This window comes from Bubalus kerabau, chromosome 2, assembly GCF_029407905.1.
Source record: "Bubalus kerabau isolate K-KA32 ecotype Philippines breed swamp buffalo chromosome 2, PCC_UOA_SB_1v2, whole genome shotgun sequence".
Classification (NCBI taxonomy): Eukaryota; Metazoa; Chordata; class Mammalia; order Artiodactyla; family Bovidae; genus Bubalus; species Bubalus kerabau.
In genome coordinates this window covers 195,515,102-195,538,397 of record NC_073625.1, presented here as the reverse complement: position 1 = coordinate 195,538,397, position 23,296 = coordinate 195,515,102, and the positions used below count along the sequence as shown (strand labels likewise).

At 46.6% G+C, this 23,296-nt stretch overlaps 1 protein-coding gene across 3 annotated transcripts in view; it reads left to right on the top strand.

Annotated features, from left to right (window-relative positions):
• Nucleotides 1-23,296, top strand: part of HLCS (holocarboxylase synthetase) — a 213,647-nt gene that overhangs the window by 27,416 nt on the left and 162,935 nt on the right. For all 3 annotated transcript variants that reach the window (XM_055569923.1, XM_055569922.1, XM_055569924.1), the window contains 3 exons: nucleotides 14,655-14,817; nucleotides 15,501-16,438; nucleotides 22,291-22,473. In XM_055569923.1, the coding sequence (XP_055425898.1) occupies nucleotides 14,655-14,817; nucleotides 15,501-16,438; nucleotides 22,291-22,473 (1,284 nt within the window). The remainder of the gene's footprint in view (nucleotides 1-14,654; nucleotides 14,818-15,500; nucleotides 16,439-22,290; nucleotides 22,474-23,296) is intronic.

Sequence of the window (23,296 nt, the reverse complement as noted above, 5' to 3'; positions counted from 1 at the left end):
CCTACAGAGCTTTTAATATTTTTAGATAAATTATATACTTTTGGCTGTGCTTGAGCTTTTCTCTAGTTGCGGTGAGTGGGGGGCTACTTTCTAGCCGCGGGGGTGAGGGCTTCTCTTTGAGGTGACTTCTCTTGTTGTGGAGCATGGGTTCCAGGGTGCTTGGGCTCAGTAGTTGTGGGGCGCACGGGCTTAGTTGCCCTGCAACATGTGGAATCTTAGCTCCCAGACCAAGAATCAAGCTTGTGCCCTCTGCATTGGCAGGCAGATTCTTACTACTGGACCACCAACACTGGAATATCCCAGTGGTTACTTAATTCTGGGGGCAAAAAGATGCCTATCCACCAAGGGTACTCTCCAGTTAAGTCATCTTATTTGTGATCAGAGAGTTTAGTGGATTTTGCAACCAGGAGCTAGAGCTGTCTAGAGCCATATTTTGGACCACCATGGCTATTTATTGCTCAGATGACCCAAGAGTTGATAACCCAAAGAACTTACACAGCTCTGTTTTGTAAACTGGACTTCAGATCTTAAAAAAGGAGTTGATTTCACAGGTCTCTGTCTTCTACGTCTGCTGTTCCCATTCAGGTTTATTGCTTAATGGGATTTTGCAGCTTGGGGGTGTTCATGAATCTATGTATTTCACTTAACTCTCAAGTCATTTGAATTCGATAGGACCCTAAGATATTTAATAGCAAATATGTTATTGAGGAAAGACTTTTGAACTTGATAAAATTCTTTCCCATTTTTAGGACAGTACCACTCCTACAGCTATTGAAAAATGGCGCCTTTTCGGATTTTTAATATCTCCTTTGTGGTCATTCTACAGACCCCCTGACAATAAAAAAATGAATTTCAGGAAGTCAGTTTAAAAACTGTAGCATTCACACATTCATATTTTCACTTAGTCATTCTTTCACTAACAGATATTTATTGAACAGTATTCCTAATTATTTCGTAAGTGCCATAAGAGATACCAATGAGTCATGGCAGATTCAGCTCAATTTTGAGTGTCTTCTGTGCTTATATTAGCAGTCCTGTTTAGTAAGAGTTGGTGACCCAAAGAACTTACACAGTTTTTTTGTTGCAGAAAATTCACTCATGTTCTTTGCATTCTGTAAAGGCCTTCATGCATCCATCCATCCATCCATTCATCCATCCAAGGGCTATTGAGTGCCTGCTATGTGTCAGATTATGTTCTAGGGCTGGATGTATGTCATTTGAAGATGAAAGGAACATTCAGAGGGACTTCCCTGGCAGCCCAGTGGTTAAGACTTGTCTTGTAATGCAGAGAGTGTGGATTCAGTTCCTGGTCTGGGAGCTAAGATCTCTTGTGCCTTGTGGCCAAAAAACCAAAATGGTAAAACAGAAGCAATATTGTAACAAATTCAATAAAGACTTAAAGGAAAAAAATGCATTCAGAGATGATAGTCACAGTCATTTTAAGGAGCTCACAGTGTAGGGGAGAAGATAGCTAAGTAAATGAACAATTAAAGTTCATTGTGATAAGTGCTCTGGGAAAGCAAGTACAGGGGGAGATGGTGAACCTATCCAGATGGGGTGATGTCAGTAAGGACTTTCAGGGTGGGGGCAACAGCTGAGGTTTTAAGGAAAAATAAGAATTAGGTGAAGGAGGAGGAAAGGGCTTCCTAGGCAGGTGCAGAAGCGCACAGAGCGTTTGTACCTGGGGACAATTGGAGTCTAATTAAACAATTATTTTATATTTGTTTTTGGCTGCATTGGCTCTTCATTGCAGTGCATAGGCTTAGTTGCCGGAGAAGGCAATGACACCCCACTCCAGTACTCTTGCCTGGAAAATCCCATGGACGGAGGAGCCTCGTAGGTTCCAGTCCATGGGGTCGCTAAGAGTCGGGCACGACTGAGTGACTTCACTTTCACTTTTCACTTCCATGCATTGGAGAAGGAAATGGCACCCCACTCCAGTATTCTTGCCTGGAGAATCCCAGGGACAGAGGAGCCTAGTGGGCTGCTGTCTATGGGGTCGCACAGAGTCGGACACGACTGAAGCGACTTAGCAGCAGCAGGCTTAGTTGCTTCATGGCACAAAGTGAAGTGAAAGTCGCTCAGTCATGTCTGACTCTTTGAGACCCCATGGACTGTTTCCTGCCAGGCTCCTCTGTCCATGGAATTCTCCAGGCAAAAATACTGCTGTAGGTGGCCATTCCCTTTGCTAGGGGATCTTCCCAACCCAGGGAGCGAACCCAGGTCTCCTGCATTGCAGGCCCATTCTTTACCATTTGGGCCACCTGGGTAGCCCAAGAATACTGGAGTGGTTAGCCTATCCTGTCTCCAGGGGATTGTCTTGACCCAAGGATCAAACCGGGGTCTTCTGCATTGCAGGCAGGTTCGTTATCAGCTGAGCCACCGGGGAAGCTCTCATGGCACAAGGGATCGTATTAATAGTTTCCCGACAACAGATCGAGCCCAGGTCCCCTGCTTTGGAAGGCAGTCTCAAACCCCTGGACCAGAAGGGAAGTCCCAATTGGAGTCTAATTAACATTAGTTGACGTACTGGGTCAAGGGAGGCCAGAGGGGAAAGGTGTGGCTGCTGCTGCTGCTAAGTCACTTCAGTCGTGTCCGACTCTGTGCGACCCCATAGACGGCAGCCCACCAGGCTTCCCCGCCCTAGGATTCTCCAGGCAAGAACACTGGAGTGGGTTGCCATTTCCTTCTCCAGTGCATGAAAGTGAAAAGTGAAAGGGAAGTCGTTCAGTCGTGTCCGACTCTTCGCGACCCCATGGACTTGCAGCCTGCCAGGCTCCTCCGTCCATGGGATTTTCCAGGCAAGAGTACTGGAGTGGGGTGCCATTGCCTTCTCCGAAGGTGTGGCTGGAGTATTATTGTAGTTTAGTTGCTAAGTCATGACCCACGCATTTTGTGACCCTGTGGTGCATCAAATTACGTTGGTGCAGTGATGGCTTTCCAGAACATTACCAATCAACATTACCAGTGATAGCTTTCCAGAACATTACCAAACATTACCAACTTTACCAAATGGTCACATTACCCAATGGTCACAGAATAGAGAGGCTTGGAGAAGGCACTGGCAACCCACTCCAGTACTCTTGCCTGGAAAATCCCATGGACGGAGGAGCCTGGTAGGCTGCAGTCCATGGGGTCGCCGAGGGTTGGACGCAACTGAGCGACTTCACTTTCACTTTTCACTTTCATGCATTGGAGAAGGAAATGGCAACCCACTCCAGTGTTCTTGCCTGGAGAATCCCAGGGACGGGGGAGCCTGGTGGGCTGCCGTCTATGGGGTCACACAGAGTCGGACACGACTGAAGTGACTTAGCAGCAGCAGCAGCAGACCAAGTTAAGATGCTCAAATTGCACAGTCTGTTAAATTAATTCAAAATGTAAGCAAGAAACAGTTCTGGGTTCTGTTAACACTTGGAATGGGGCTCCTGAGGGGTGGAAGGACTGCATGCCTGAACCCTGAGCCTAGGCAGGGTTCACACATCGGCTGCCCACCGAGGATACCGTCACAGGGACTCTGCGGGTGGAGGCTGCCTGTGGCCAGCACACGCTTGCTCTGTTGGGGAGGTTCAAGACGTCAGGGTGTCTGGAAGAGCTGCGGCTTACCAGTGACCTGCAGAGAAGCTGTGTGTTTTACCTGTTTCTAGGCAGAATATGCATGGAACGCTAATGGGTGGCTGATTTAGGGATGACATAACTGTCAACCGGGGCTTCCCTGGTGGCTTAGATGGTAAAGAATCTTCCTGCAATGCAGGAGACCCAGGTTTGATCCCTGGGTTGGGAGGATCCCCTGGAGGATGGCATGGCAACCCACTCTAGCATTCTTGCCTGGAGAATCCCATGGACAGAGGAGCCTGGCGGACTACCGTCCATGAGGTCATGAAGAGTTGGTCACGACTGAAGTGACTTAGCCAAAACTGAGTAACTTTCACTTTCCCTTTTTAACTGGGAGGTGGTCAGTTGGGGGGTGGCAGATCCGTGTCTTAATATTACCGAGGATTTACTTGGTCCATCCTTGATTTTCTGCCTGGGAGCAATACTGTCTTCTGTTTTGTTCTTTTCATCAGTGTTTAGCACACATATGTTCCTTTTGTCTTGCTTGTCTTTAGCACATCTTAAAACTGACTGACAACATATCCGTGAAATTCGTGTTATTTGTTTTTCTGGTTTTCTATGTACCAGAATTAAATGTTCTTTAATAGTATGGCAAATACATAGGGTACACAGATTATAAAGGTTTATATGCACTAATTGGAAATTTGGAACTTTATCCTGTGGACAGCAGGCTAAAACATTTCTTTTTCTTTTTTAAAGCAGAATGAGCAGATTCGTATGTTAAAGATCATAATGCAGGCAGATTGGAGACCGGATCTTGGGGAGGCAAACCTGGAATGGATTGTACCCTGTGTGGGAAGAGAGATGAACCTTGCAGAGAATTGGTAGCAGGGAGGAGAGGTGTGGAGACAGAGTTAGGAGCTTTTTTAGGAGATGATGATGGATTTTTGGGTGGATTGGGGGTCATTCCTGGAGATGGGGAATATGGCAGGAGGGGCTGGTAGAGGGGCCCCTATTTTAAAGAATGCAGTTTTGCACATTGTTGAAGTCGGCTTGGCTGGAATGAACAGGTGACTTCAGAATTTCGGTGGCTTCTAACAGCAAATCTTCGTTTTTTGCTCATGTCACACATGAGGCTGAGCAGGTCTCTGGTTGCTGTTTCAAGCTGGGTCTGCTCCATGCTTCTTTCCCATGCAGGGACCAGGCAGAGAGAGCACGGCCGTCTCAGGACGTGCCATTTCTACATGGAGTGGAGGAGTGAATGAGCTGGCTGAAACCCGTGTTGTAGATTTGGTTTAAGGTGGCTGCAGATTCCTTCCTCTTAATGGACAAGTGGAATTTTATATCCCTCCCTTGAATCTGGGCTCAGCTTAGTGATTTGTCTGCCTCATGGGACATGGTGGAAGAGACATTCTGGGGATGTCTGTTAAAACTTCTGTTCTTTGTCGGCTTACCAACATGGGGGGTGGACAGGGATATAAAGTGAAAAATTGTGGATGCTAATATAGTACCCGGTAGATGCTGGGCCTCACATGCTTATCTGGCTTCTAAATAACACACATAACAGAAAACGGTTATGACAGGGACCTCCCTGGCGGTCTAACCTTCCACTGTAGGGGGTGTAGGTTTGACCCCTGATGAGGGACTGAGATCCTGCATGCTGTGCGGTGTGGCCAAAAAAAAAAAAAAAAAGGTTATAGCAACAAGGGTATTTCTGTTATTTTCTGATTAGCTCTCAATTATTCAGCAAATTAGAACACCGAGACCACCCTTTTCAGAGTTTTCTGGTCAGTTATGGTTTTGTAGATCCATCTTAAGTCTCATCAGGGTCACTTTATCATTTCAACTGTTGCTTGTTGTGGGTGGACTTACCATATCCCTTATACTGTTAACTTGGTTTTCCAATCCCCTTCTTTTAAAAGTGCCACACATCATAGTACCTTGCTAAATAGTGAACATGAATTCTGTAGTCCTGCTATATCCTTTGTTCCCAAACCCAAAAGGCACGGAGAGTAGCTGAAAGTAGGAAATAAACCTCTTCCCCTGACTGTCCTGGTTTCAGATCTTCACATCTTTGTGTGTCTAGCCCTCTTTCAATCCGTTCATTACTAGATGTTTAAAAAACCTAACATGTAATTACACTGATTTGGGAGAAGAGAAACGAGAACCAAAAAATTAGCAGTGTTGAAGCAGTGACGTTGATCTTACCCAGGCTCACTAATGGTAACTTGTATTTATCCGGGTTCTCTTGTGAAACAGAATAGGGTGTGTGTGTGCGCGCGCAGATTATACACACACACACATATATAGGGAGGGAGGGAGACAGAGAAGTAGTGGGGGAAAGGAGAGAAAGACAGACAGAAAGAGGTTTATTTTAAGGAACTGCTGCTGCTCCTGCTACTGCTAAGTCACTTCCTCGTGTCCGACTCTGTGCGACCCCATAGACGGCAGCCCACTAGGCTCCTCTGTCCCTGGGATTCTCCAGGCAAGAACACTGGAGTGGGTTGCCATTTCCTTCTCCAATGCATGAAAGTGAAAAGTGAAAGTGAAGTCGCTCAGTCGTGTCCGACTCCTAGCGACCCCATGGACTGCAGCCTACCAGGCTCCTCCGTCCATGGGATTTTCCAGGCAAGAGTACTGGAGTGGGGTGCCATTGCCTTCTCCAATTACGTGATTGTGGAGTCTGTGCTTATGCATCAGCCCCATGGACTGTAGCCAGGCTCCTCTGTCCTTGGGATTTTTTCCAGGCAAGAATACTGGAGTGGGTTGCCATTTCCTTCCCCAGGGGATCTTCCCCACCCAGGGATCAAACCCACGTCTCCTGCATTACAGGTGAATTCTTTACCACTGAGCCATTGGGAAAGCCCAATTGTGGAGTCTGGGGAGTCCCAAATCTGCAGGGCAGGCCAGAGGCTGGAAACTCCTGGAGAATAGATGTTGCAGCTTGAGTCTGAAGGCAGTCTAGAGGCAGAATTCCCTCTTCCTCCAGGAACCGCAGTCTTTCTTATAGAGCCTTCAGCTGATTAGACAAGGCTCACCTGTGTTACAGGAGGAGGATCTACTTTACTCGAAGTGAAATCATTTAAAATGTTGACCACATCTGAAAAATATCTTCACAGTCACCACTGAAATGATGTTTGGCCAAATATCCAGATACTGTGGCCCAGCCCAGTTGGCACATAAGATTAACCATCACCTGACTAGTTTTTAAGATTCCCATCCTCCCATTAGCTGCAGAGCTTTGGCTCAGCACCCGCTGCAGGCAGCCTTGGGAAGGGCAGTTCACTGAAGCGGGTTTAACCCAGCGCCCTTGGCCCCAGGATCCCCTTCTGTGTGCACATTTGTGTTGAGGTGAGTGGAGCAGAGACATTACTTTGCCACCAAAGGTCCATCTAGTCAAAGCTATGGTTTTTCCAGTGGTCACGTATGGATGTGAGAGTTGGACTATAAAGCTGAGAGCCGAAGAACTGATGCTTTTCAACTGTGGTGTTGGAGAAGACTCTTGAGAGTCCCTTGGACTCCAAGGAGATCCAACCAGTCCATCCTAAAGGACATCAGTCCTGAATATTCATTGGAAGGACTGATGCTGAAGCTGAAACTCCAATCCTTGGCCACCTGATGCGAAGAACTGACTCACTGGAAAAGACCCTGATGCTGGGAAAGATTGAAGGCGGGAGGAGAAGGGGATGACAGAGGATGAGATGGTTGGATGGCATTACCGACTCAACGGACATGAGTTTGAGTAAACTCCGGGAGTTGGTGATGGATGGGGAAGCCTGGCGTGCTGCAGTCCATGGGGTCGCAAAATGTTGGACACAACTGAGCGACTGAACTGAACTGAGTGGAGAACACACATCACTGCCTTTGCTGTGATCATCGTAACCTCAAGTTGAGAGCTTGGGTTTCAGAAGGGCTTTCTTCATGGGCAAGGAAATCCCTTTGTTTTGGGCTGACCGGGGCTTCCTTGGCTTTGATCTTTGGGAGTAAGCCTTTGGCTTGCGTTCCCTTTTCTTTCTCGGCCTCTTTGTCTCCATCTCAAAATGCAAAAGGGAAGCAGACTGTTTGCTTTTAGTGACTGTGTGGCTTTGGTTTGATGGGGCCACGGTGCTGCTGGAGGAGTTTGCATGGTCTGTGGCTCAAGGACCAGGTTCCTAGAAAAAGGAAATGCATTTAGGTGAGGAAACAGCTGGCTGGGTTTAGAAACTTGATCAAGGATGAGTGTGTATATTGTTCTCTGGCCATTTCCTGTCCTTCCCCTTGCTTTGTTTACCTCCTGTGGCTCTCCTCCCAGGCATGAGGATTTGATTGTTTGCTCCTTTTACACCTAGTGCCTACTTTGAGCTCCAGCTCCATGCTGGTGCTCACGGTAGCAGGGTGCTACGTCAAGATCTGAACAACTAAATCCTGGGCTGGGTCTCCAGTAGCTGAACATCTCCCATCATTCTCCCCGACATAATGCTGAGAACAAAGATGCTTTTAGTCTCCGGCAGGGGGGTTGCATTGCTCCTTTTCCTGTTTCCCATTCACCCTCATCAGAAAAGTCAGCTCTCACCGAGGTGGTCGTTTATCTTCTCATTCTCCAGAGCTGACATCCTTCCTGCATTCTCTGAGCTAGAAATCAGCTAGATCTTTGTCTGGATTGTAGACTGGATTGTATTTGAAATGCAGAATTGTACTGAAACCTGCAAGGGTCAGACCCACCCTCCAGGCGAACCTGTGCAGAGGTGGCAGTGTGTGTGAGCTCAGTTGCTCAGTTGTGTCTGAGTCTTTGCAACCCCACAGACTGTAGCCTGCCAGGCTCCTCTGTCCATGAGATTTCCCAGGGAAGAAAACTGGAGTGGATTGCCATTTCCTTTTCCAGGGGATCTTCCCCACCCAGGGATGGAGCCTGTGACTCAGTTGTGAGGGAAACCTACATGTAGAGCTAAAAGAGAATTCTGAGGTTTCTCTTTCTGCAGATACTCTAGACTGAGTAGTGGGTTTCAGCCTGTTGATCATAAATATTTGTGTTTATTATTTTTACCTCTAAGACAATGTTTCTCAGCTTTTAGAATGACTGTTTGTCTAAGGAGCAAAGTTAAATTTAATTTGAATTCTCTTTTAAGGAGAGAAGTGAAATCGTAAGGAGTAAAGATTTTGTGGAGTAGGGTTAGACCTTAGGGGACTCCAGACTTTTTTTTTAATTGAGATACAATTCACATGGCGTGAACTTCATCCTTTTGAAGTGTTTGTTTACAATTTGGCAGCTGTACGGTCATCACTAATTCCGGAACATTTTCACACCCCAAAAGAAACTACACACCCAGCAGCATTCTTCTCTGATTCCCATCAGTCACTCCCCAGCGTTCTGTCCCTGGCAACCACTAATCTACTTGTTAATTCTACAGATCTTTCCATTTTGATTTTTTATATAAACAGAATCATTCAATATGTGACCTTTTAATAACTGGCTTCCTAGACTTAGCACAGTATAGGTGAACACTTGGGGTGTTTCCACACTTTGACTGTGATGAATAATGCTGCTACTTGTGTACAGGTTTTGTGTGCAGACATGTTTTTAGTTCTCTTAAGTATATTCCTCTATTTCTTTGCATTGATCACTGAGGAAGGCTTTCTTATGTCTCCTTGCTATTCTTTGGAACTCTGCATTCAGATTTCTTTTTCTTTCCTTTTCTCCTTTGCTTTTCGCTTCTCTTCTTTTCACAGCTATTTGTAAGGCCTCCCCAGACAGCCATTTTGCTTTTTTGCATTTCTTTTCCATGGGGATGGTCTTGATCCCTGTCTCCTGTACAATGTCACGAACCTCATTCCATAGTTCATCAGGCACTCTATCTATCAGATCTAGTCCCTTAAATCTATTTCTCACTTCCACTGTATAATCATAAGGGATTTGATTTAGGCCATACCTGAATGGTCTAGTGGTTTTCCCTACTTTCTTCAATTTAAGTCTGAATTTGGCAATAAGGAGCTCATGATCTGAGCCACAGTCAGCTCCTGGTCTTGTTTTTGCTGACTGTATAGAGTTTCTCCATCTTTGGCTGCAAAGAATATAATCAACCTGATTTCAGTGTTGACCATCTGGTGATGTCCATGTGGAGAATCTTATCTTGTGTTGTTGGAAGAGGGTGTTTGCTATGACCAGTGCATTCCCTTGGCAAAACTCTATTAGCCTTTGCCCTGCTTCATTCCGTATTCCAAGGCCAGATTTGCCTGTTACTCCAGGTGTTTCTTGACTTCCTACTTTGGCATTCCAGTTCACTATAATGAAAAGGACATCTTTTTTGGGTGTTAGTTCTAAAAGGTCTTGTAGGTCTTCATAGGACCGTTCAGCTTCTTCAGTGTTACTGGTTGGGGCATAGACTTGGATTACTGTGATATTGAATGGTTTGCCTTGGAAACGAACAGAAATCATTCTGTCATTTTTTACATTGCATCCAAGTACTGCATTTCAGACTTTTTTGTTGACCATGATGGCTACTCCATTTCTTCTAAGGGATTCCTGCCCTCAGTAGTAGATATAATGGTCATCTGAGTTAAATTCACCCATTCCAGTCCATTTTAGTTAGCTGATTCCTAGAAAATTAGAGATACCAAGGGAACATTTCATGCAAAGATGGGCTCGATAAAGGACAGAAATGGTATGGACCTAACAGAAGCAGAAGATATTAAGAAGAGGTGGCAGAAATACACAGAAGAACTGTACAAAAAAGATCTGCATGACCAAGATAATCACGATGGTGTGATCACTCACCTAGAGCCAGACATCCTGGAATGTGAAGTCAAGTGGGCCTAAGAAAGCATGACTATGAACAAAGCTAGTGGAGGTGATTCCAGTTGAGCTGTTTCAAGTCCTGAAAAATGATGTTGTGAAAGTGCTGCACTCAATTTGCCAGCAAATTTGGAAAACTCAGCAGTGGCCACAGGACTGGAAAAGGTCAGTTTTCATTCCAATCCCAAAGAAAGGCAATGCCAAAGAATGCTCAAACTACCGCACAATTGCACTCATCTCACATGCTAGGAAAGTAATGCTCAAAATTCTCCAAGTCAGTCTTCAGCAATATGTGAACCGTGAACTTCCAGATGTTCAAGCTGGTTTTAGAAAAGGCAGAGGAACCAGAGGTCAAATTGCCAACATCCGCTGGATCATGGAAAAAGCAAGAGAGTTCCAGAAAAACATCTATTTCTGCTTTATTGACTATGCCAAAGCCTTTGACTGTGTGGATCACAATAAACTGTGGAAAATTCTTCAAGAGATGGGGATACCAAACCACCTGACCTGCCTCTTGAGAAACCTGTATGCAGGTCAGGAAGCAACAGTTAGAACTGGACATGGAACAACAGACTGGTTCCAAATAGGTAAAGGAGTATGTCAAGGCTGTATATTGTCACCCTGCTTATTTAACTTATATGCAGAGTACATCATGAGAAACGCTGGGCTGGAAGAAACACAAACTGCAATCAAGATTGCCAGGAGAAAAATCAATAACCTCAGATATGCAGATGACACCACCCTTAAGGCAGAAAGTGAAGAGGAACTAAAAAGCCTCTTGATGAAAGTGAAAGACGAGAGTGAAAAAGTTGGCTTCAAGCTCAACATTCAGAAAATGAAGATCATGGCATCCGGTCCCATCACTTCATGGGAAATAGATGGGGAAACAGTGGAAACAGTGTCAGACTTTATTTTTCTGGGCTCCAAAATCACTGCAGATGGTGACTGCAGCCATGAAATTAGAAGACACTTACTCCTTGGAAGAAAAGTTATGACCAACCTAGATAGCATATTGAAAAGCAGAGACCTTACTTTGCTAACAAAGGTCGGGCTAGTCAAGGCTATGGTTTTTCCTGTGGTCATGTGTGGATGTGAGAGTTGGACTGTGAAGAAAGCTGAGCGCCGAAGAATTGATGCTTTTGAACTGTGGTGTTGGAGAAGACTCTTGAGAGTCCCTTGGACTGCAAGGCGATCCAACCAGTCCATTCTGAAGGAGATCAGCCCTGGGATTTCTTTGGAAGGAATGATGCTAAAGCTGAAATTCCAGTACTTTGGCCACCTCCTGAGAAGAGTTGACTCATTGGAAAAGTCTCTGATGCTGGGAGGGATTGGAGGAGGAGAAGGGGACGACAGAGGATGAGATGGCTGGATGGCATCACTGACTCGATGGATGTGAGTTTGAGTGAACTCTGGGAGATGGTGATGGACAGGGAGGCTTGGCGTGCTGCGATTCATGGGGTCGCAAAGAGTCGGACATGACTGAGCGATTGAACTGAACTGAACGACAAATGATTTTGAGAATCTTTTCAAGTGCTGTTGCCACTTGTATATTTTCTTTGGAGAAATGTTTATTCAGATTATTTGCCCATTTAAAAAATTAGATGTTTGTCTTTCTATTGTTGAGTTTTGGGAATTCTTCATATATTGTGGATACAGATCTCTTACCGATTGATTACATGATTTGCAAATATTTTCTCCCATTTTGTCAATGTCCTTTCACAAAGTGTTCTTTGAAGCACATTTTGATGAAGTCCAGTTTATATATATTTTTTCTTTTGTTGCTTGTACTTTTGGTGTGTTACCTGAGAAACCAGTGCCTGATTCAACATCATGATGATTTACATCTATGTTTTCTTTTAAGAATTTTGTAGTTTTAGCTCTTATTAAGGATTTGATTCCTTGTGGATTAATTTTTATACCTGGTGAAACATGGTCTGGCATAGTGGTCCATCTTCATTCTTTGCATGTGGACGTCCAGTTCTACCAGCACCATTTGTTGAAAAGATTATTCTTTCCCCTTGAGTTGTCTGGCAACCTTGTCCAAAATGAATCGTCTTCAAATAGATACATCTATTTCTATATTCTCAGTTCTATTCCATTGATCTATATGTCTATCTTGATGCCTGTTGGACCCTGACTTTTAAACCCTAAGTGTCCTGGATGGGCAAGTATACTTAGGGCAGAAGTGACTTGTGGGAATTCCTTTTATCTCTGTAGGTTCAGGATTTATCCTGGCATTTGGCTCAGAAGTTCATTATCTCATCAATTCTCCAGTGCTTTTAAGATGATTTTTTAATATATTTATTTATACAGCATTAAATTTATTTATACAGCATTTTCAGGAAGAGGGAGCAGTATGTTCCTGAGAAGATTTTGGGAAGTAAGGAAATTATTCATGGTATCTTAGAGAAGGACCATTGTATTCAGTGGGTCTTCCCAGGTGGCTCAGTGTTATAGAATTCACCTGTCAATGCAGGAAACACAGGAGATGCGGGTTCGATCCCTGAATCAGGAAGATCCCCTGGAAGAGGAAATGGCAATGCTCTCCAGTGTACTTGCCTGGAGAATAGCATGGACAGAGGAGGCTGGTGGGGTACAGTTCATAGGGTGGCAAAGAGTCAGACGTGACTAAGCATGCACACACGACAAATCAAATATTCAGTATTGCTTTTAAAGTCAAATTCATAATATCTAGTAATAGCAGCTGCCATTTATTGAGCACTTTTTCTGTTCCCTGGTGGTTCAGATGGCAAAGAATCTGCCTGCAATGCAGGAAACCTGGGTTTGATCTCTGGGTCAGGAAGATCCCCTGGAGAAGGGAATGGCATCCCACTCTAGTATTCTTGCCTGGAGAATCCCATGGACAGAGGAGCCTGGTGGGTACAGTCCATGGGGTCGCAAAGAGTCGGACATGACTGAGCGACTAACACACACACATTTTCTGTCCCAAGCTTTCGACTGGGGGCATGACATTAACTTTTAATCTCGTTAGCATAATGAACCTGTAACACGATGGGTACCCCATTATTCCTGTTTTATAAACGAATAAGCAGAGACTTCAGAGGTTCTGAGACTTAGCCTAAGGACAGACAGCGACAATTAGCTGCGTTTAACCAGACCCAGACCTTGGACTCCTTAGCCAGGCTCCTGGCCCCAAGGGAACTCCCCTTCTGCCTGTTCCAGTTTCCAGTTCTTTGATGAATGCTGGAAAGCTTTAAGGCCTGAGCTTTGTCTCCCTTTCCTGTCTCTCCTTTTCCCTGGCCCCCTTGTGGTGGAAGTGTGCATTGCGACAGGCGGGCGCTCAGGAGAGTCGGTCACAGCTGCTCTCACTTCAGGCTCAGACAGAGAGTGGTGCCCAGGAATATGAGTTTTCACGTATTCCCAGGGGACTTCTATTGCCTTGGGTCTTGGACCTGACTTTAAGAAAATCTGTAGTATGATTTGTATGTATGTATGTATCATGATGTGAACATGATCTGTTTACATCATGGATACTGTGGAGTTACTGTGTTCCTATTACTGAAGAGTGGATTTTCCCAGTGTCTGGGGAGTGGCCCTTTCCCCTTTAGTCCCTTGAAAAGCAGTATATGACTTCAATTACTGTTACTATTATTGGCTGTGCTTGAAGGATGTGGAATCCTAGTTGCCCACCCAGGGATCAAGCCCACCCCGCATTGGAAGTGCAGAGTCTTAACCACTGAACCACCAGGGAAGTCCAATACTTGAATTACTTTTAAAAAAATTTCGTTTACTTAGTTTTGCCTGCATTGGGCCTTTGTTGCTGTGCGGGCTTTTCTCTAGTTGTGGCAAGTGGGGGCTGCTCTTCAGCTGCAGGGGCTGCTCTTCAGCTGCAGGGGCTACTCTTCAGCTGCAGGGGCTGCTCTTCGGCTGCAGGGGCTGCTCTTCAGCTGCAGCGTGTGGGTTTCTCACTGCAGTGGCTTCTCTCGTTGCAGAGCAGAGGCTCAAGGGCCCTCGGACTTCAGTAGTTGTGGCGCACGGGCTCAGTTGCTCCTTGGCATGTGGGGTGCTTTTGGACCAGGGATTGAACCTGTTTGTCCTTCATTGGCAGGTGGATTCTCTACCAGCGAGCCACCAGGGAAGCCCTCAATGATACTTTGAAATGAGAGTGTTTGTGCCTAGTGCTTTGTAAGCCCTGTTGTCAGGCAGAGATGAGAATGTTCCAGTCAGGACAACTTTGATGTTAAAATGTAACATCCAGTAACCCTTTGGGTTTGACTGTGGTGGGAGCTGAAGGGAAAAGTAAAGTATCTGGTTATTTTAAGGAAGAAAAATCTCACCCTTTCTTCACCTTCCTTCGCCTACTCTATCTCAGATTGTGAAGTGGTCTGACTGCTGTTTGCCGTTAGCTTGCCGACCTGGGGATCCTTATCAATTAATCGCCAAAGCAAGTGTGGATGACTTCAGCAAGCTAGGGGTGGCATTCCTGGAAGATAGACTCCAGATGGCTAATGGACTGATACCCCAGAAGATCGTGTGTAAGTAACTTGGGGAAATGTTCATCATAGCAGGATGCCATCGTTAACAAGCTTAAGGACGATCGAGCACTCCTGTTTGGTATGACTTAAGGGCAACACTCGTGGTATAGTCGCTAAGTCATGTCCGACTCTGCAACCCCATGGGCTGCAGCCCGCCAAGACTCTTCTGTCCATGGGGATTCTCCAGGCAACAAAACTGCGGTGGGTTACCATTTCCTTCTCCAGGGGATCGTCCTGACGCAGGGATGGAACCCAAGTTTCCTGCATTGGCAGGTGGATTCCTTCCTGCTGAGCCACCAAGGAGGCCCTGCGCCTTGTTTCTTAGAATCACTATTGCATAAAACATTGACACCCACACAACTGAATCTGTAAGCAAGTGGACACAGTCACCTCTCTGAAACTCCAACTGTTCACCAATCAATACGAGGGTCTGAGGTTTTCTGATCTGTATGGGAAAGGTGTGGAAATTCTGCAGTTTCACTGGGGACTCTCAGGGGTACCCTTCTAACCGGGGGGCGGGGGGTGGGGAGCGGTTATGTGGATCCCATGGAGGCCGCGGAGTTGGAAGGTGATGTGAGCTGCGTGGAATGGAGGTCTTGCGGTACAGAGAAGGCCCCGAGGTTTTGTGCTGAGATGTGAGGCAAGGCAGAGGGTTGATGGGCTGTCTTTTCTCTTCCCTTTAGCTGTCCACTTGCAGGACTCTGCCCTAAAGGAACTTAAGGGTCAGGCCTCAGACCCGCCAGCCCAGCTCCTGCAGCCTGACCCTGAATCTTGTATTGAGAGGAGCCCTCCTGAGCCCGACACTATGGAGGACCCCCAGTCTCCGGGTTCTGCATCCACACGGGGGCCAGGCGGGGCCTCTGGGGGCAGCGAGCCAGCCGTAGACGGTGACAGAGGCGTGGGCTCTGTCGAGCACTGTCCCCTCCATCTGTCCAGCTGCCATGAGTGTTTGGAGCTTGAGAACAGCACCATTGAATCTGTCAGGTTTGCCTCTGCAGAGAACATTCCAGATCTCCCGTACGACTACAGCAGCGGTTTGGAGGGCCTCGCCGACGACCTCCACCCCGAGAGGGATGAGAGGAGGGTCAATGTCACGGGCAAGGCCCCCAACATCCTCCTTTACGTGGGCTCTGACTCTCGGGATGGCCAGGACAGGCTCCAGCAGGTCCAATCTGCACTGGCCGACTGTGTGGACACGGACTGTTACACTCTGTACCACCTGCCTCCAGAAAGCGCTCTCAGGGACCCGTGGCCGGACAACTGTCTGCTGCTGGTCATCGCCACCGGGGAGCCCGTCCCCGAGGACCTGTCCCGGAGGTTCACGGCCTATCTTTCTCAGGGAGGGAAGGTGCTGGCCCTGGCGTCATCCTTCACTCTGCCTGGCTTCCAGGTGACCAGCAAGGCCCCGCTGCAGGACACGGTCCAGAGCTTGGTTTTCTGCAAGGCGGACGGAAGCCTGATGAGGCTCAGTGTCCTGAGCAGCGGCTGCGTTTACGAGGAGGGGCCCAGGGAGCCGCTCGGCCCCGGCAAGCTCCACGGCCACCTGGACAGTGAGGACGGGGACAGGCTTGTGGTGCAAGTGCCTTTCGGGACTCACGGAGGAGAAGCTGTTCTTTGCCAGGTACGGAAGCTGGCAGCTGGATCTTTGGGTCTCTTGACGGGACATGCTCCTGAAGGTTCCTGAAGGGGTAACTAAAGGGTCTGTGTGCCACGTGGGTAGGGTACTTCAGTCCTTATCCGGGGAATTTTTGCCGCTGGTGAGTTGCAGGTTGAGATGTGGGCTGTCCTGTATCCTGTTTCACCGAAAGGCTTGTGATGGAGGAGAGAATGGAAGTGAAAGTCCTTCAGCTGTGTGTGACTCTTTGTGACCCCATGGACTATACGGTCCATGGAATTCTCCAGGCCAGAATCCTGGAGTGGGTAGCCTTTCCCTTCTCCAGGGGATCGTCCCAATCCAGGGATTGAACGTAGGTCTCCCGCATTGTGGGCATATTCTTTACTAGCTAAGGCTAATTAAAGACTGCTGGTTAACCAAGGGTTAGCCAAAGCTTCTTGCTTGTTTTAAATTGTATACTGGTTATATTGTTCAGTCACTCAGTCATGTCCTACTCTTTGTGACCCCCTGGACTGCAGCCACGCCAGGCTTCCCTGTTCTTCACCATTTCCCAGAGTTTGCTCACAGTCATGTCCGTTGAGTCAGTGATGCCATCCAACCATCTCATCCTCTGCTGCCCCCTTCTCCTCTGGTTGGTAATACTCTTTCTAAAATCCGTCAGTTCACTCTCTTGCCTCAAAACACTCTAGTTAATAAACTCAAACTGTTATTTAATGTAGGGAATTGAGCACCTTGGGGTGGTGATTCCCAACAGTAGTGTCTATCATGTTAAAATGTTGTAGTTGATGTCAGGGATGTGCCTGGACACTCACCCACTGCTGGGATACTGTGTTGAAAACACCTTCAAATCCTTAGTTCTTATGTCCTTATGATTTGTCACTCTTAAAATCTAAGTGCTGAGCACAAGTTCAAATAAGTGAAGTGATCTTGAAGTGATTTCTGGCAAATTGTTACCTCGGTGGTGGCGCTAGTGGTAAAGATCCCGCCTGCCAATGCAGGAGACTAAGAGACCCGGGTTTGATCCCCGAGTGGGGGAGATCCCCCTGGAGAAGGAAATGGCAATCTATTTCAGTATTCTTGCTTGGGAAATCCCATGGACAGAGGCGGCTGGTGGGCTACAGTTTGTGGGGTTGCAGAGAGTCGGACATGACTGAAGGGACTTAACACGTACACACACACACAAATATATAAGTAAGAAGAAAACGGAAACAGAGATAAAAGGAAAATGCTACTTCCCTTCCCATCCTAAGGGGGTGCCTTTGGCTCCAGAGCTGTCTTTTTTCCCCCATGTTCCCCTTTTTGTTTGTTTGTTTAAGCAAATGGTAGGTAGCAGACTGCTTCAGAATTCCTGATCATTTACTGCAGATCTTTTAATACCTTTGGACGAAAGTTTTTGTTAGAGTTTAGGTGAACTCTTATCCTTAAGGATTTGTGATCTAATGAGAAAACTAAGTAGATGTGGCTCTTTTGCGCAGAATGGTTCCCAGGATGAGTGTAACAGATTTTGTTTTATTATATGGATCTTTTTTTGAGTTAGAGAATTGTTGCCTTCTATTTTGGTGTGGCTTCTTTTCATTTCATATGCTGTGTCTCTCTCCAGCTCTCCTACAAATTAAGTCTCTTGGGTTTTCTGATCAAACATTCTTCAAGGGGACAGATACTTGTTTCTTTACTATTCTAAAGTTCACTCACTTGTTCTTAAGGTAATACTTCTTGAATTGTATGCAGATGTATATAATGTATATAATGAAGATTATAGATGCATATAATGAAAAAATCTGACCATCAGGCCAGATAAACATGTACAACCCAAGCTGATTTCATGTGGGCTGCGAATCCCATGAATTCGTTTTTGGAGGCCTAATAAATGCTCCTCTTTTTTTTCTCTGCAAATATGGTAACTATAGTAACTGCGCATTCTCAGAAAATCCACTTAAAAACCTGACTTCCTAGAGCTGTATTTCAGCTTAGAGTAGTGAATTTTACCACCCCGGTGCACAGACTTGTACTAGAAAATTGATTCGGCACTGTGGCGATCCGTTGCTCCGAGTTACATAGCAGATCTGCCTGCTGCACCATTTAAATTGACCCCATCACCGTCATAAAATTTGATACTGCATGCACTGCCCTAGGAAAAAAAGGCAATATGATGCAGCTTCAAAAATGAGATTCAGAGGATTAGAATGTCATTTTTGATTTTAAATGACTTCCACTCTCTCTGTGCCCGAGTCACTGTTTGCTCCTCAGGCCTGTGTCAATACCACACCGCAGAGATCAACCAATAAATACGAGCACAGGCGGGTTCGTTTCCTCTTTGCCTGTTCAATTTCACAGTCTTCATCTTTGTAGTAAATGGAGCATTGATGTAACCCAGTAAGAGGAGGGCTTCAAGGGCAAACCACAGCTGCACAGTAGGTGGTGGTCTCACGGCCGGGGAACTAGTTAATGCCTTGGGCATTCATTGTCATGCAGAAAAAGGCAATCTTGGTGTACCGCTCTCCTGACCAGACATGCAGGAAAAATTTTAAGGCTGTGGATTAAGGCAGACACTCGATTATCAAATGAACCAGGACGTTGGCATGAAGTTGTCCAAGTAGAGCTTGTGAAATGGATTTGAAGTATTCTGTGTCCTTATTGAGCTTGCTGTCCAAGGGACTCTCAAGAGTCTTCTCCAACACCACAGTTCGAAAGCATCAATTCTTTGGTGCTCAGCTTTCTTTATGGTTCAACTCTCACATCCATACATGACTATTGTAAAAACCATAGCTTTGACTAAAGCTTTGGGTCTGGTCTAAATGCCTTAATTTTAGACAAAGCCAAGTTACTGAAATGGGCCCATTGCTGTCGTAACATCATTACAGCTGGAGGGCGAGACATTGGTCGCAAACCGCAGAGGACCATGAGGGTGAGTGTGGCTAGCACGCGCCCCGGTGGCCTTTTTTGTGGAGCGAGGTACAGGGGCAGACGTGGCCTCTCTTCTTGTCTCCACTGTGTGTGCGTGTTACTCGCTAAGGCATGTGTAACACTTTGCGACCCCATGGACTGCAGCCCTCCAGGCTCCTCTGTCCATGGGGATTCTCCAGGCAGGACTACTGGAGTGAACTGCGATTCCCTTCTCCAGGGGAATCTTCCCAACCCCAGGGATCGAACCCAGGTCTCCCACATTGCGGGCAGATTCTTTACTCTCTGAGCCACCAGGGAAGACCCTTCTCCATTGTAGAAACACCTCATCTTGAAACTGACAGTAGCCCTTCACAATGTCCATGCTTTCCTTCACCTCCTGCAATCCCGAGGCCCGCTCCTAGGGGGAGCTCTCCTCTTCCTTCTCCACATCCCCCCCCTGTGACAGTGACTTCAGTAACAGCCCCCCAGAGTACTTGCTTTGTGCAGGGGGCACATGTACCATTAACACTCATGCACCGCGCACCACCACCTTCCCCCCGCCACCGCCCACAGCCCCAGGTGAAGACAGAGCTTGCTCATTTGATATCTGCCGCCCGCAAGAGGTAATCTCTGGACAGTCACATGGTCACCTGGATGAAATGTGACCCACTGCCTTGCTGACCATCCGTCCTGGCACCGGCCTTGTCCCCTGGAGAGGAGAGGCACACCCTTGGGTAGCAACATAGAGGACATGCAGTGGGATTCAGATACCTTAAAGGATATCATCTTCTGCCTTCTCCCTCCTCCAGGGTGGTTTAAGGCAGGGGTCCCCAGCCCCCAGGATCTAATGCCTAATGATCTGAGGTGGAGCTGATGGAATCAGAATAGAATAAATGCAGTGTGCTTGAATCACCCCGGACCTGCCCTGCTCCCCCAACACCCCGTGGAAAAATTGTCTTCCATGAAGATGATCCCTAGTGCCAAAAAAGGTTGGGGACTGCTGGTAGTGGGCATCAGGCTCAGTCGTGGGTGAAGTGGGCCGCCCTCAGCTGACCCGATGGAATGTGGGAACTGGACAGTTCTGCGAGCCTTTTTAGATTGGCTTCAACTTTGCACAAGTGCATTGTTTTGGTCAGGGTATTTGGGCAGTATTTTTGTTCTGGTTAAGGCTTGAGTGGGGATTGAGAGATTTTAAGTTGCCTGAAGGCTGCCACTAGGCTTTTTATGATGTTCTTATAACATCAGGCTGGGAGTTCTGCTGGCAACAGAAACCCATAGCTGTTCCTGGCAAAAGCAAATGAGAATAACATGCTCAGGTTGCTCTTCTGGTCCTCAATATTCTGGTGTCGTCGAGGCGCTAATGCTCAGTTAAAATCAGATTTCAAGAGAGTTAGACATTCTAGTACATTCCTTCATATCAGGACACAGACCATTGATATGAAAGTTCTAGTTCAAGGCAGACCAGTATGTTCCTTCACACCAAGACACAGACTACTGATGGGTGGAACTCCTTTAATTTTCACTTTACAACAAAGCCTGAACTAAATATAAACATGAAGCCCCAAGTCTTTGAGACTCCCTTGGACTGCAAGGAGATCCAACCAGTTCATCCTAAAGGAGATCAGTCCTGGGTGTTCATTGGAAGGACTAATGTTGAAGCTGAAACTCTGATACTTTGGCCACCTGATGCAAAGAGCTGACTCATTTGAAAAGACCCTGATGCTGGGAAAGATTGAGGGCAGGAAGAGAAGGGGATGATAGAGGATGAGATGGTTGGATGGCATCACTGAGTCAATGGACATGAGTTTGGGTAAACTCTGGGTGTTGGTGATGGACAGGGAGGCCTGGCGTGCTGCGGTTCATGGGGTCGCAGAGTCAGACACGACTGAGCGACTGAACTGAACTGAACACATGTTCCCTCCTTTCCCTCCCATCCCATCACCAACACTCTTCAAGAGGTGAATTAGGCCACTGCCATCCCTGGCAGTTAGGTGGTAGGACCAGTAGGTAGAACAGGAGCTTCAAGCATGGCTCACTGTACCCTCCTAAGTTCAGCAGCAACTATATTTGGGTTCTCAGCAGATCCATTTTCCTAAATGCTTTGTCCTATAACCATGTTAAGGACTTGTCCGAGGTCCTGTGACTGACTAGTGATAAAATTCGGGACCTGGAAAATTACTATCCATGGTCATTTAGTGCAGATCTTTTTAGTCTTCACAGCCATAATTTTTTTTCCCCCATCAGTAAGAATTTATTAGGTTAAATATGTCTAAGGCAAAGTTTCATAGTTCTTTTAAAAAATTTACTTATTTTTAATTGAAGGATAATTGTTTTCCAGTATTGTGCTGGTTTCTGCCATACAGCAACTTGAATCAGCCATGGGTGTACATATGTCCCCTCTCTCTTGAACCTCCCTACCCCTCCCACCCCATCCCACCCCTCTAGGTTGTCACAGAGCCCCAGTTTGGGCTCCCTGAGTTACACAGCAAATTCCCACCGGCTCTCTATTTCACACATGGTGAAGTGAAGTGAAGTGAAGTGGTAGTCACACAGTCGTGTCCGACTCTTTGGGACCCCATGGACTGTTAGCCTGCCAGGCTCCTCCATCCATGGAATTTCCCAGGCAAGAATACAGGAGGGGTTGCCATTTCCTTTTCCAGGGACTCTTCCCAACCCAGGGATTGAACCCGGGTCTCACGCACTGCAGGCAGATTCTTCACTGTCTGAGCCACCAGGGAAGGCAGATGGTCATGTGTATTTCTCTCTCCATTCGTCCACAGCCGTGATTTTAACGGGCTCCCTTGAATCTTTTCACTGCTTGTTGCTCTTTTCCAAACGCCCAGGCTCCAGGTTTATATAGTGTTGATAATGAGAAGAACGCATGTTCCAGTTTTCAGAAAAACTAGTAAAGACACTGCTTTTCCTTATGTCCCTCAGCGCCTCTGATTTATGAAGTGCTGTCTTTTCCCTCTCAGGTGCACTTGGAACTACCTCCCAGCTCTCCAGTAGTGCAAACACAAGAGGATTTTAACCTGCTTAAATCAAGCAACTTTAGAAGATACGAAGTCCTTACGGAGATCCTAACGACGCTGGGCCTAAGCTGTGACGCAAAGCAAGCTCCTGCCTTAACGCCTCTTTACCTGCTGACAGCGACCGAGGTGAGTGTGTGGTGGGGAAGGACCCCCTCAGATGCCCTTCTTCAGAATGGTGACCCTTCTCCCAGTTGTGTGGCTGGGGGTTTCAATTTTGATTTCTTTTCTTTTTTTTTTTAATACTTATTCATTTATTTTTGGCTTTGCTGGGTCTTTAGTTGCAGTGAGCGGGGGTTCCTCTTTGGTTGCAGTGTGTGGGCTTCTCATCGCGGGGGCTTCTCTTGTTGTAGCGTAAGGGCCTGGTAGTTGCCCCACAGCATGTAGGATCTTCCCAGACCAGGAATCGAACCCGTGTCCCCTGCACTGGCAGGCAGGTTCTTAACCACCAGACCACCAAGGACATCCTTGATTTCTGTTTTCATTTTCTATTTCTCTTTTGACTTTGGGTTTGGAAATCACATTAAAATTGTCCAAATATAACTGATTTTTTGGGGGGTTTCTATAAAGAAGAGGGAGAACACTGGAGTTTAGAGGGTGTTAAGTCTCTTAAGTTATTGCCCTTTCCACTTGAGGTGGGGAAGGTCACTGTTTTCTGTGTCAGGAGTGTATTTGGAAAGCACAGTGTATTCAGTTGGGATTAAAAGCCTTTGTTTTCATTTGGGCCTTTCTCAGGGAATCTTTGGGTGGGAAAACCACAACTCATTTCTTTTGTGCTGATGTCTGCCATCTTGTGGCAAAGGGGGCTCTGGGTTTCAGTTTACGTCTTTTAGTTTGGTCTAAAAGGAAAATGCCATGGAGTTGGGAATGTATTCAGAATTTTTCTTGGCCTTTTGTCTTCGTTTATGCCTGAGGTTGTTACCAGGTTGGGCTGGTTGCCAGGTTCTTCAGG